The sequence below is a fragment of the Tachysurus vachellii genome, chromosome 22, assembly GCF_030014155.1.
Source record: "Tachysurus vachellii isolate PV-2020 chromosome 22, HZAU_Pvac_v1, whole genome shotgun sequence".
NCBI classification, from domain to species: domain Eukaryota; kingdom Metazoa; phylum Chordata; class Actinopteri; order Siluriformes; family Bagridae; genus Tachysurus; species Tachysurus vachellii.
Window position 1 is genome coordinate 14560094 of NC_083481.1, and position 15175 is coordinate 14575268.

Here is a 15175-nt window from a genome sequence, read left to right on the forward strand (position 1 = left end):
AGGTCCAGTTAAGGTGTGATGCAGGTCAAGATTCTTAAAACAGGCCATGGGTTTTTGGATTTATGGATGGATGGATGGATGGATGGATGGATGGATGATCTGGTCAGCCTCAGCTAGAACATTCGGAGGATAGTGCATGATGTCAAAAAACCTGGAATCCCCAGTGATTCCAGAAACATCCCTGTGTCCAGATGTTTGTGCTCATAAACAGATGCTAGTATGGATGGAGGGCAATTTAATGTGGCTAAATCATATTATGGGGTGCAATGTATGTATGTTTGGCGTTAGGATGGATAAATTATTAGATTATGGAGATGGATGGATTGATGGGTTAGGTGGAGTGGTAAGATAGATAAATGATTACATTAAGGGGGAAGTTAGAAGGACAGATGTAGCAAAGGATGCTGGGTGGGGCAGGGGTTTGGCACTATCCAAATAAAGTGTTATATTATCACACAGCATTTTCCAGAGGCTCAGAAATCCCCAAGGCAAAAAATCTGATGTTAATGGTGGTGCAGATTTCAAACAAAAGTAAACCTTGTTGTTATACTGGTAGCGTCTGTCCTTCAGGACGTCTAAGCTGCTCATAGATAAAATCTTAGCAGAGAGACTTTAGACTGAGAGACAGCAGGCAAAGCGACAGCTAATTTTTAATTTTTTCGAGTGATGTCTGGTGATAGATGCGTTCATGTCTAATCTGTAAATAAATATTTCGGTAAGAGGATTTAGCTAACGTCGCTTGAAAATCAGCGGCTCAGACTGCTCAAACAGCAGCCAGAGGATCTCATCATATTTAGAAAACAATCACGGTGAAGTGGATTATAAGATAATATAAGAAGCATGGTGTGAATAGCAATTTCCTATTCTAGTGCCAAGCCATGTTGTAGAATTATCAAATATGTAGCTGTACTTTTAAGTGATGTCTACTAGCCATAGAGTTATTCATGCCAATATTTTGTACTCTGCAGGGGCTGCGAGCAGCGGATAATGACCCGACGGCTCCACCATACGATTCTCTGCTCGTGTTTGATTACGAGGGAAGCGGCTCGACAGCCGGCTCAGTCAGCTCGCTCGACTCGTCCAGTTCCGAAGAGCAAGACTACGACTACCTCAACGACTGGGGGCCGCGCTTTAAAAAACTGGCCGACCTCTATGGCGGCGGGGACGACTGAGGGTGGAGCTCCAGGGATAAGAGAGGGGCCAAGGGGAGGAGCCCGCAGGAGCAAGTCAGCATCTCGGTTCGTTTCACAGAAGAGCCATAGGAGCCTGAGCATTCCTGCACAAGACAGTGTAAAACGGCGGGAGTTTTTTTTTTTTTTTTAAAAAAAGGGACCATTGCTGCTTTCTGCAAGTGTGTTTCTCTCTGTCGTTTTTATTTTTTTTTTGTCCTCTGCGCTGGCAAGTTTTTCGTTGTGAATTTAGCTTTGGCTGTCTGGAGAGTTGCGAAAGCCCTGGTATGTACTTCATGAGCTCTGAAACAGAAAACAAGGTCTGTGCTCTTTTTCCGTCTCTATCATTTCAGCTCTTATGCGAGCAGGACGAATTTATCCACTCTCTCAACTTGAATTTTTTTTTTGATAAGCACTGTCATTGCTCAAGTGCCTTTTCGTGGTGTTTTTTGTACCAGAGACTCCTCAGGGTCAGCTGCTGTTTTAAGCCCATTTTCATTGCAGCAGTACACTCCCTCGTTCCCTTGGTCCCTCACCTCCATGTTTACTTGTCCTCTATTAATGGTGCAGGAAAAATAAACTTGACCATGGAGATGAAAGACAATTTCCTCTGTTAGCAAACGTGCTAAAAAAAAAAAAAAAAAGAAAGAAAATACAAAAAGGGGTACATCTAATTTTTGGGGAACTGACATGTAGGACTTGGTGACCCCATTAAGAAGTATGAAAATGTGGTTGTAATTACAAGACCAAACAATTGAACGGCTTCTACAGCTAAAGGAGATGAAATGTGACAGCTTTTGTGAACGTTTCTTTTACAATGAACCAAAATCAAAATCTGAAGAAGAAAAAAAAAGAGAGACAAAATATTATGTAGAATGCCTTTATGCTCAGACACTTGCCTGCCTTGTTTTTGCGCTGCTTTCTAATTCGTCCCAGTCCGAGCAGGCAAGCAGTCAGACTGAGACTTCCGGTTAAAGTGGCATCTGTGCTTAAAGGACTGCATCACGGGAGGAGCATTTTATTCATCTTGAAAATTCCCCTTGTCAAGGTTTCTCGGTTGCTGGAATTGTACATGCATGATTTCTCTCAAGAGCGGCATCTCTAATCAGCCGCACATGTTCCTTGTGGTCAGAATGTGAAAAGTAGTTGGCGAAGAACATACGATATACAGAACAAGTATAACCTGTATAGTTAAAAAAAAATGACTTGAAGAAATGCTGTAAATACATATTTTTTGGAAGTATTACCCGAACATTTGCTGCTCTCGAGGTCCTTGCGGGGCTAAATGAGAATTTTTTTGCCCTAGTGGTTTTGAGTATGTCATTGTGTGCGTGTGTGCGCGCGGCTTCGCGTTTGCGGTTTTGCTCTTCACAGTCTACATTCTCTTCTGCCGTGTTTTTTATAATGTTACTTATTAGTTTCAATTTTAGTTCTTTTGTTCTTTCTATATGAGCAGCGTTTCTAATCACACCTGCTTCTAATGTCGTGTGCTTGAGTTACTTGCTCATCCACCTAAACCATTACTGGATTTGTGCTTTAGAAAATAAAAACGTCTTTTATTTAAAAAAAAAAAAAAAAAAAAAAAATAATAATTGTTGTTGCCTAATGTTGTACTCTACAAATAATGTCCCTCTTGTCTTTGCCATTATTTAAGTATGACCTGAAATGCTAGAGTTTCTAGTTTTGGCCAATAGAAATTAATGGTGATTCAGCGACATTCTTTCAGCTGTATTCACATTTGATGACTTAATATGAAAGATACAATAATTCTATAAAGTTGTCATCTTCAGACTCAGCTGTTTTTCACCGATGAAGTTGATTTTCTGAGCAGCATAATCAAAAAAAAGTAATTACCTGTGTGTAGTTCACACCTGTGAGTTTGCCAGATGTTTCATGTCATGGGGTCACCAGCATCCAGACCACTGCCTTTAAACATAAGCATTTTCCTTTAAACCTGAAAAAATGGAGACAGAAAATGTTATTCTTATGTAATGTTATGTATATTCTTTTATGGAACAGAAAGCTCAAGCAAGCAAGTACTAAAAAAACATCTTATACGAGTCTCGTAAAATTGCTAATGGTCCGTGAACCTTTAGGTCTTGTAGTTTTCATTTCAAAAAGAGATTTTAAAACATGAACAACATTATCATTTCAATCATCTCTTAATAATCAAAAACATGCCATTTTCCTGTTTCATCTTTTCTGCATGAAAAAAAAAAAGAAAATTGCAAGAAAAACAAAACAGAACAATTTTTCAACACATTATGCTGATTACACAAAAAAAAAATCACCAGATACTAGAAATTGATGCCCACAAACACACAGCCATTTTACTCAGGCACCACTTAGACACACTAAACCAGCATAGCCTGAGACCAGTTACTCTAATGTCATTTTAAATATTACACATAAGGTCTGTCATCTTGATTAATATTAGAGTACATGAGGAAACATTGGGGTTTTCCTCAAGGAATAGAAGACATTTTTGCAGAGCAAGGCTTGAGGTTGTATGTTAAAATTCACCTCTAGTTACCTCACTACTTATCTAAGCTATGTACATTACACATCTCACTGTTATACTGTTTAATAATTACAGTAAATCCAACTTGGTGTGAAAGAACAGTTGAATTGACGGCAGAGGCATCTCTTGAGTCACCTACAGCCATACAACTGGTATATTGAAGCAGTATGTAAAATGTAGATACGATAGATTAAATAGATAATCAGATAAACTAACTATTGACACTAGAGAGTAATTCTAACATCTCAACTCAGAAAGCTTTCCGACCTCAAGCTCTAAAAGTGAGTTGGAGTGAGTGAGGACTCGGGTTTAATACAGCGAAAAAAATTATTTTATTTCTTGTGAAAATTCTCAAATGTTTAAATGTTGTATCATCTTTTTGTATCATATCCATAACACATTAAAATTCACACATTTTTATGTTTAGTTTACTTGTGATTTTCTTTTCTCAGAGTTGCAGCACAAGGCTAATCAGTCCAAACAAAAATATTTTTATATTGTTCGCCAACAGTTAATTGTTCTCTCACTCACTCATCTCTCACTCATTTTCTACCGCTTATCCGAACTACCACGGGTCACAGGGAGCCTGTGCCCATCTCAGGCACCATCGGGCATCAAGGCAGGATACACCCCGGACGGAGTGCCAACCCATCGCAGGGCGCACACACACACTCTCATTCACTCACGCAATCACACACTACGTACAATTTTCCAGAGATGCCAATCAACCTACCATGCATGTCTTTGGACCGGGGTAGGAAACCGGAGTACCCAGAGGAAACCCCCAAGGCACGCGGAGAACATGCAAACTCCACACACACAAGGCGGAGGTGGGAATCGAACCCCCAACCCTGGAGGTGTGAGGCGAACGTGCTAACCACTAAGCCCCCCTAGTTAATTGTTCGGACAACTTAATATAGATTTTAAATACAAAATCGAGGTCAAGACATTTTAAACTCACTTTTAATAATTCCATATCCTCACGATTAATCTGACCAAGCATGTATCTCCTACACTTAGGACTCACTTTAGGTAAAAGCAGCTCACAATTTGTCCATTTAAAAATGTTAAGGTAAGTAGTGTCTTTAGTGTCATGGACTTTACAGGCACAATACGAATAATAAATTAATGTTTATTCACTCCAATTGCTATTATGTAGTTGTATTAAGTGTATTTACAGTCAAATCTAGTGTGAATTTTAGTGTGACATTTGCATTGTGATTGCATCAGACTACCAGACAGTTGCACTAGACTTAATAAGTAAATGGACTTAAGTTCAAACTCAGAATCTTATGTAATCATCTGTTGTCTGGAAAAAACCCCACCTCTGATTGTGGACTACACATACTCTGGATTTGAAGCTAGAAGGCACTCAGACTGCTTTAATGCTAATTTATGTTTAGGCCATTGTTGAGTGTTGATGAGAACAGATGGATGGTTATTAGAGACTTCAAAATAATGGATTTGCTAATAGATTTCCAGGGATGTTTAACAAAAGTTTCCTTGCTATCTTTGTCATTGGGTCACCAGGGAACACTGTCAAACTTGGGATGGCCACAGAAGACAGATTTCGCTGTGGGGAGGAACAATGTCAAGTGGGAGCTGTTGGTGGATCGGTGGAAAGTGTTGATGCACCACTGCACTTCAAATTGGGCCTTATGAAACAATTTGTCACGGCTTTAGAAAAAGAGTCGGCAACCTTCAAGTACCTTCAAGACTGTCCTGAGCTGTCTGAGGCAAACGTTAAAGCCAGGGTCCTCGTTGGAACAGAGATAAAGATCAGGTATTGCCACGAATTCCCAAGAAAGCTCACTAGAAAAGAGAAAGCAGCTTGGAACAGCTTTGTCGCTTTGGCTGTGACTTTCTGGGCCATAACAAAGCCAAAAACTAGATGGAGCTGATTTAGTCTCTGGTGACGATCTACAGCACAGTGGACTGTAGAACATGGGAATGAACTCAATAAAGCCAGAGCTCTTGTACCAGGGTATAGTAGACTTTAAACGCTGTTAAAGTGACAGGACGAAAGATTACTTTTGGGAAGGGCTTTAAGTTTAGTACAAACACATGGTCATTTTGATTCATACGATCATATGTTGATCGTGTGACTTTATGTGAATGAAAAGATGCAAATTTGTTTTTTATTGAAAATAAGAAATTACCAATGTCCTGGTCACAAAGGCAAAGTTTGAGGGAGTTCATTACTTATTTTTATACTTTTGAGGTATACGATATTAGAAAATAACACTTAGAGTTATATCCGAGTATCTTGACGTTGCCTGGTCCATTTTTTTCTACCAAGAAACCATGCGAGTGTAATCGGTTGCACTCAGCTGAAGTATATATTGTTACTGTCCAAAGATGACATGAAAGGAAATATACAGTATACTCTCACTTCCTTCAATTAACATAAAAACATCATAAAGCACCGCCTACAGCTAGACACACTTAAAACCTACAGAGGGAAAAGAAGCACTCCAGCCACCCACTTATTCCACTGGTGACACATCTTTAACCCACTGCTGTGGAATGTTTCATGACTTTCACCCCCCCATAATTAAAATGAGCTGAGAGACGGGCTGCATGACCCGAGCACATGAAGTCACACTTCTCTCTGTGTTCATTCGTCATCATTAAAACAGCAGGTCTGCCAGCCACGATAAAAGCCCTGTAGAGGAACTGTAGGCTGCAGACTAGAATAATGAAAAAAAATCGAAGAGGAACGAAAACGTTTCCCTGGTTTAAAAGCAGGAAGGAGCTGAACGGCATTTTTTTATTTTGCAAATTCTGCAGTGTTCATTTTGTTGTTGAGAAACAAGGTCAATGATGAAAACTATAGAACTAAATTATTTGTCTTTCCCTACAAAACATACACCAAACTAGTCAGTGAAATTAATTCTAGGTAATTGGACATACCTTTCTCTTCATCTTCATACACTTTCTCTGCAAGGTCAGTCGAACAAAAGAAGAAATTGCACTTGGCTGTGAACAGTGAGACGACAAGACGCTGCTAGATAGAGGAGCAAACGCTGAAGATATTTAGCATTTAGTAATCTGCAATGTCAAGTCACTAAAACTAATTTCATATAATTTAAGATTACATAATGTATAATATGTTTACCCATATAGTTAATCATATTTATCCAGCTATGCAGAAAAGGATGTATGTTACAGACACAAAGTCATAGTCACTTTTATTGTAGCCTAATCGCATCAGAGGAGGAGAAGCTCTTAGTATGGTGTATTTGTAAAGCAGTCTGCTGTTCCATTTAAAAAGAACATACTGTATTAGGAACATTTAAGTTTACTAAAATTGCTGTAGAAATTTATCACCAGAACAAAAATCCTAAGACCAATAAATAAATAATAATTAAAAAACTATATATATATATATATATGATATATATATGATATATATATATATATATATATATATATATATATATATATATATATATATATATTTCTGAGTGGTCAGAAGTTCACAGCAGATATAGTCCCGGCTACATGGCGAATCACTGCCTATTGAAGTGTTCGTTCTTGTTTCTATAGCAACGACTCATTTACAGGGACATGTATTATGGACACAACTCATAATCATAAGTCTGATAAAATAATTTTTATATAATAGAATGTGCTGTTGAACAGGATGAATTATTTTAAATAAAATATTTCTCCAGTGTCCAATCTATGGATAAATCTAAGGATAAAATAGATCAAATATTCAACAGAAAAATAGTCAACATTCACCCTGCCATGAATTATTTTTTTATGTGTCCAAAAGTACAGTAAAGTTGATTTTTGTTCACTGTCAAAACCTTCGTTTTGCTTCCTTTGAAAATGATTTACTAGAGTAATGCCTGGGAAAGAGTCCAGTTTCAACACTGCTCTCTCTGGTGTTGAACTAACAGAGGACCATCAACTATGAGAACATGCTGTGAGACAGCTTCTCTGCTTTCCAGCAAATCAATTATTTCTCTGTTTAAATCTGTGCTTTATGTTGAGTAACAGGGAGGGACCAGCGTGCAGCCTGTTCGTCAGTGCGGTTTGTATGAGAGAAGACGAGCAGTAAAAATGACACTATTTCTTATCCACATTAGAACAGGGAACAAAAGCTGAAAAGAAGTGACGGTGTGATGTAGAAATAGTACTTCTCAAAGGTCATTTGTGATCACAATCAGTTTCGCTCTAAGAGGCTTCTCAGCATCCGCTGGTGCGAACGGCATTACGGCTGCTGATGGCCTGCTCTTTTTAAATAAGTGCTTAATGCATGGCCGGTGGCCAGCAGTGTGCACGGTATAAAGTTTGCTTTTTCAGCCGTGCGGGCCATGCTCTTTTCATTTCCCCCTAAATTACGCACCAAATCTCTGTGCCCATCAGGCGGAACAATCTAATTTGAGACTGACTGTGTGTGTGTATGTGAGAGAGAGAGTGTCGGCATAATTGAATGTTTGCAGTTCAGTGCTGATAAAGTCAGCGTGCTGACGCAGCCTGCGTTTGTTGGTGCTGGGACCGGCTTTGCTGACTGAGCATCGTGCGCAGGCCATCTTGAGCTTTTTGTTGGCTATTTTTGGTGGGTATTAAAAAAACAAACTCATTTGCATTTACGCTGATATTTCAGTATTACAAAATAGCACATTAGCATGCGCTTTAAAACTTAAACCAACAGGAACACAGTCCATACAATAAATGGATTTTAGGCTCATGGGAAAATATGTTAGAAACGGAAAGTCAACTGGGACACTTCACTAGAATGGTGTTTGCTGTAAGAGCTGCTTATAATCCATCACAAATCAATACAAAAGACACTAATTGGCATCCTGCTTAATTAAGAATAATTTGCCTTTAATGTGAGTTGCAGCCTAGACATTTTTTATAACCTGTATGTGAATGTCTACAAATGATTTAACAGCTTTTACTAAATCGCTGCCTATTTACAGGCCACTTTAATAAGTCATTAATATTAGCTTCTGTAAGATTACACCAAGACACAAACCATTATGTAACTGAGCTCAAATCTGTAGTATCTCCAGTGAGAAAGTTCATCAGCCTCTCTGTAGCTTTCGCATCATGTTTCTGGCGCGTATCAGCAGAAAGCCTATTTCTCATGACATCATCTTGCTGCTGTCAACATTTTTTTTTTAATGTAGCGCTGAGTTTGTTTGTCTTAGCGTGACAGATTTAACTTAATCCCAAGTGTTTCGTTAGTCATGGAATGCAAGACCTGGAAAAGTTACATCTGCTGAGTTGACGCAAGCTACGTTCATTAGCAGTTGCGGCCAATCAGCTGTTCCCTGAGCAGACTTTAGAGCGCACGCAATCCAGTATGGTGAAATGCAAACAAACTGCAACAAATCATGTTTATCACCTGAAGAATTGATGGACAGCATTTGATCAAATTTTAGACCAAATATTAGAGCACTTGTGTGTTTAATGTTTACTGTTTACTGGTGAATGAAGACCAGTTTATACCTATATTATTCAGAGAAGTTCTTGAGCTCTGATAATAAACAGAAATCTTTCGTTTATCTTTAGCAGCCACTTGTGAAGGTCTAACTACACTACGGTGGATTCAAAACCCATCCGAGGGATACTGGGGACAAAGTGGGATCCTGATTGGGACTTCAGAGCTTCGCAAGGGACCATGTACACACAATCAATCAGACCTAGAGGTAAATTGGTGTAGACAATCTGATTGTCAGCATGTTTTTGGGAGGTGAGAAGAAACAGGAAAACCTGAAGGAAACACCTGAAGAAACAACCTGAAGGAAAAAACTGGAAGGTAGCATAAACCTGAGTTCAATGCAAATGTACATCAAAAATCTGAAAAGGGGAAAAAAAACTGCCAATCTCTTGGAATTTTACACAGAACAGTCTCTAGAGTTTACATAGAACGGTGTTTAACAACCAGTAAAATGCAGTTCTGTCGAGCTGGCAGGAAAGCTGTGGTAACAGTTACCGTGCTGAGCAGAAAAGGACCTCAGAACACAAAACTGATCAAACCTTCAGGCGGATTGGCTTGAAGACAACTCAGGGGTCAGTTCCTGTCAGCCAAGGACAGATATCTGAGGCTACACTGGACACAAGCTCACCAAAAGACTGGCCAAAGACTGAAAAGTGTACTAGCTCTTCCTCATTACTGGAAATGGAATCTGCTAAGCCAATAACACAGTGTCCCTTTTGCTAAACAAACTCAGAGGCTGCAACCCTGTCACCATGGAGTATAAACACATTGATTGGCACAGCCATGCTTTCCTCATTAGTCAAAAATAATTGACAGGACATACACACAACCTGGTACCATTACGCATCTTTACAAACAAGCTTGCATCAATTACTGACAGAGGCGATGCAGGATCGACTCATTTACTGCTCGTGCTTTTGATCTCACGCGTACATGTCGAGGCAGCATTTTCTCCATTTGAAGCATGGATGAGTCTAAAACGAATAGCAGACTGTAATTCATCTTCTGTGTGCGTTCGGTCTGTTAATGGCCCCTTTCTCACAGAAAGCAGGACATTCCATTAAACCAAAATAACAACCACAAGGTACAAAGTGTATTTTGCAGGCACATTGCGTGTGATTACACCTTTTCCATCGTTACGGTTTTGAAACCTTAGCCGGTTTGCTGACAGTTTGCAGCTCGCTCCTGCACACGATAGCTTGATTGGCATAAGAAAGACAGCATCAAGAACTCAATCGTGCATTTTGGTTACTCTCGTCAATTAAATCAACACCTCGAGCCGAGCGGAAAACCGCATGATTACTTGTTGGGATTTGTTTATTTGCAATGTATGTTTGGTGAAAGACTGCTCCAAAATTCATGTTTAGTCTCAAGTTAAAAGAAAAAGATGATTTCTTCACAGCATGACTCTTTCTTTTGGCTGTCATCCACCTAAGCAGAATGTGGTTGTTAGCACAACATCTGAGAGACAAAAATTCAATATTTGTCTCTGTGTCTTGGCTTGTAACACGACCAAAAATCTGTTCCACTCCTGTGAAAACTTCTTCATGGGTCCACTGCTCTGTTATACAGATAATTCACTGGCATGCTTCGTTAATGTTTATGAAGTAAAGGAAATTAGAATATTGCAAACTGCACCATCAATGACAAAAGATCATACGGATCGTTTCTGGAGGAGACGTCATATGCAGTGATGCCAAGTCTTTATAGCGGAAAGCAGAAAAAGCATGCAGTCCCTAGACATCAGCAGATGACATCATACGCTAATAAGCAAATGCAAGTAAACTCAGGATAATTTGTGTATCAAAGTGTAAATAATCTTTAATGAGCACCACAAAAAATGTATGTATTTATAAATTAGAGTAAAACAGAGTTGGACTATATGCATATATACATAGTCAGAATACAGATTTAGGTATTTAAATTATAAACAGAGTCAAACTACAGTCCCCTCTAAAAGTATTGGAACAGCAAGACCAATTCCTTTGTTTTCAGACACTATAGACATTTGGGTTTGAGACCAAAGGACATGAGTATTACAGAACAAGCTCAGAATTACAGATTTCCTGATATTTACATCAAGATGTGTTAAACATAGCACTGTTTGTTTGAATCCAACAAGTTGTTTCTTGTTGCCCAGGTGTGCTCTGTTTGATTGTTTGAACAGTTACTAATTCTGAATGTCTACTCTTGGTTTTGGAGCCCTGGGTTTTGACTGTAAAGACTACATTTACATGTTAAAAAGCATAATGCAACATGAAGACCAGAGAGCTGTCCAAGGGAGATAAGCATAATTTTGAAGCTGAGAAAATACGGAAGAATTTTATCAGAGCCATTACACAAGCGTTTGGTATAGCCAATACAACACTGTGGAATGTCCTGCATGAAAAAGAAAGAAAGCACTGGTGTACTAACAAGCAGACATCAAACAGGTCAACCAAGAAAAACAACACCAGATGATGACAATCATTGTGAAAGCTGGCAAAAAAAAATCCTAAAAAAGACAGACACATCACCAACAACCTCCTCAGGCAGGGGTGAAGAAGAAGAAGAAGAAGAAGAAGAAGAAGAAGAAGAAGAAGAATCATCATCCTCATCATCATCATCATGCACCACAAGATAAAAACACCTCTGCAGCTTTCCGACCTTCAGAAAGCCAGACTGGAAGAGGGAAAGAAATACAGAGCCAAAGAACCAAGATACCCATCATCCAAAGTGATAAAAAGGCCAAGTGTTGATAATGTTCTATTCATAACAGTCAAGCTATTTACATATTAACAAAACAGTGCCTAACTATCTACTTACTTACAAGGAAAACTATTTTGACAAAACTGAGACTATTATGTAATTGCAGTAGGGAGTCAAGAAAGTGTTACTTATTGGACTATTGGGAACCTGACATCTGCATGCATTTGCACATAAAATACACCAGACAAACATGCCATATGGGACCCGCACAGCAGTAAAACACTTACGGAAACAAAATCACTCCGTAAATGTCTCGTTTTCTAAATAACACCGTCATAATCTCCACTTCACTTGTGCTTACTATGTGACACATTCTCTGAGAACAACATTAATATCACACAGTGTAAAGATTTAATTATAGACTACATAACAATTTAAAAACTCACTCTCTGCCTCAAACAAAAAATATTAAAAAACCACAACTTCAATCAACTTCAACTCTATTTGTACTCCATTCATCACCTACTGTACACACAAGGGAATCACTCTGTAGTAGCAGTACAATATAATCCCTAAAGACAAACACGAAAACACGAAATTCCAGAACACATATCTCAGGAATAATACTGTCTTATATATGCAATATATAATAGAGAGCACAATGTAAGTAATGCTACTGTACATGGTTTTTACTTGAGTGATCGAGGAGTAGAGGTGTAAGAGCTCGTGTAAATGCCAGAGTTTTATTTGTCAGTAAATATATAAGTGTACGTGTCAGTACAATCCAGTTTCTCAGTGGTTAGGGCCGAACCATTAACAAATGTGCAAATAAGCAAACTTTTTTTTTCTAGAAGTTGGATATTAGTAACAACAATGGAACAAATTATCATGTTTGGCATAAAGTTCTCCTTTTCTTCTCTGGTCTTCCTTTCTCATTAAAGTGGGGTAAAAATGTATTTACTGGGATAGAAATACCAAGAGACATATACACAGTTCTAGGAAAAATACTTGTGAACACCAGATTTATAAATCAGTAGTCCACAAGAAGAATCAACCAAGAAGTATACAAACTAAACAGTGCTGCTTTTTATTCTAGTTACCATCTGTAGTTTCTTCCTGGCCATTTTTGGTCAGTAAAGTGTGGTGAAAGTGTACTTATTGGGATAAAATAAACACACAGAATATAGATTTGAATAAAATAATACTCAAATACCAGATTCTTTACACGAACAGTCCACAAGAGGGCGCACCAAACACATCACATTATGAGGACAAACCTGCAACTTTTCCAACTACAGATCTACGGTTTAAATCCAGACCATAATTGGTCAGTCAAGTGGGGTGAAAGTGTACTTTTTTAGAATAAGCACACTGTGTATACAGTAGTTTCCACTAGGGAAATATTCAAACGGCAGATTTTTAAAGAGCCCACAAGAGGGCGCCCGAGTAAACAAACCAAATACAAAGCATTAAAGTGTGGCTATTAAAAGTGCATAAAACAATGTTACTAAATAAACTCAGGCCAGTTTCAGTGTTAATCTTGCCTATGTTTTAGTCACTCGTATATAATATTTTGTAATTGCTCCATGTTGCTCTCATGTATGAAACTGATCACGTGAGCTACTGGAACAGGGGACGTTGCACGTGCGCATGTGGCTCGAGAGGTGTTATGATGCATGATGTGTTATTGAGCATCAAAGCCACTGTCTTCTAAATACGTTGTTATGATGTAATAGTACTGCAACGATCAACCTGATTTTGTAAACGTTTTGTTAAAATCATTCATCTTCTACCGCTTATCCGAACTACCTCGGGTCACGGGGAGCCTGTGCCTATCTCAGGCGTCATCGGGCATCAAGGCAGGATACACACACACACACTCATTCACTCACACAATCACACACTAGGGACAATTTTCCAGAGATTCCAATCAACCTACCATGCATGTCTTTGGACCGGGGGAGGAAACCGGAGTACCCGGAGGAAACCCCCGAGGCACGGGGAGAACATGCAAACTCCACACACACAAGGCGGAGGCGGGAATCGAACCCCCAACCCTGGAGGTGTGAGGCGAACGTGCTTTTGTTAAAATCATTAAAAGCTATTTATATCATAACACATGTTGTACATTCTGATAAACATACTATAAGAGATAACTACTACATGCAGTAGAGCAGATATGGCAAAATATGTTCACTTTGGAAAACATTTTTAAAAAAAAGCACAAATAATGACCAAGTTTGACTGACAGGGTGATCCACCAACCACAGCTTAGATATGTTAAGTCCTGCCTTTCTTACATCAATTTAATATTTATACACCTGTTTATTCATTTTACAGGGATTAAGTATAGAAAGCAAGCAACATTGTTATCCTGAAAGTATCCCAAAAATATGGTTTACTTCCTTCTGAACCTTAAGCATTGTTTTAATGAAAAGTGACAAACTGCATCTTCCAGGTGAAACACATCAAGGTGAGTATCAGCTAAGACAAGACAGACCCTTATAATATAAACCTTATGGCTCTCATGAACAGAAGTTAGTGCTGCTCAAACTAAGAGATGTTCATTGTACCAGACTCACCTCCAAACACGCCGTATTTACCTCTCACACAAACTCGTTATTAACCAGCCCAGCTTACCTGTCCGTACACTTTGCATCACCTGGACGCCACTGGACCCTGTAACCTTGACGCTTTTGCGTCATGCGCGTTCACGTAGAGCGCGCGCACAACCAGAGATTTCATTCAGTACTTTATTTTAAAGAATCTAGAGAAATAAAGCTTTAACATATTAGCTTCTACAGAGAGAAAATCCATTAAAAATACACCGAAAATAGATGTATTGGCACCACTTAAATGGGGATAAACCTCAAAGGACATGACAGATGTAGAAGAGCAATATTATAAGTTGCAAAAATAAAGTGCAAGTACAAGTTGGAGTTTGGGGGGAATTACCAAAACGATTAAAATAAAAAACAAAAAAGTCTTCAGTATGACACCCATTATGACATTTTGGAATGTATAAAGATACTTTTTACAATGTCCGCACGTCTCTGCACCGCTATAGCGTTATATTTATTCACTGTACATATGTTAACATATATATCTATATATAACATTCTGTTTCATATGTTTACATATGATATATATTACATGTTGTACATATGTTTACACACACACACACACACACACATATATAATATATATATATCACATGCTGTACATATATACCTATATATAATACATGCTGCACATCTATATATATTACATACTGTACATATGCTACATGTGTATCTGCACTTGTCTATTTGCACTTCTGGTAGATGCCAAACTGCA

General features: G+C 38.6%; 1 protein-coding gene and 1 long non-coding RNA gene across 3 annotated transcripts in view; one reads left to right on the forward strand and one right to left on the reverse strand.

Moving 5' to 3' along the window:
- cdh4 (cadherin 4, type 1, R-cadherin (retinal)) overlaps nt 1-2724 on the forward strand; it is a 180311-nt gene extending 177587 nt beyond the window's left edge. Inside the window, exon 17 of the mRNA XM_060858591.1 lies at nt 969-2724. Coding sequence (XP_060714574.1) covers nt 969-1172 — 204 coding nt within the window. The 3' untranslated portion in view covers nt 1173-2724. The remainder of the gene's footprint in view (nt 1-968) is intronic.
- Nucleotides 101-14646, reverse strand: LOC132838323 (uncharacterized). Of its 2 annotated transcripts, none has more exons than XR_009647619.1 (3): nt 14502-14646; nt 3024-3123; nt 101-113 (listed from the first exon to the last, which is right to left on the reverse strand). It is a non-coding gene; the product is annotated as an uncharacterized LOC132838323 (long non-coding RNA). The 2 variants fall into 2 exon arrangements; XR_009647620.1 differs by lacking the exon at nt 14502-14646 and adding an exon at nt 14422-14497.
- Nucleotides 14647-15175: the final 529 nt, after the last annotated feature.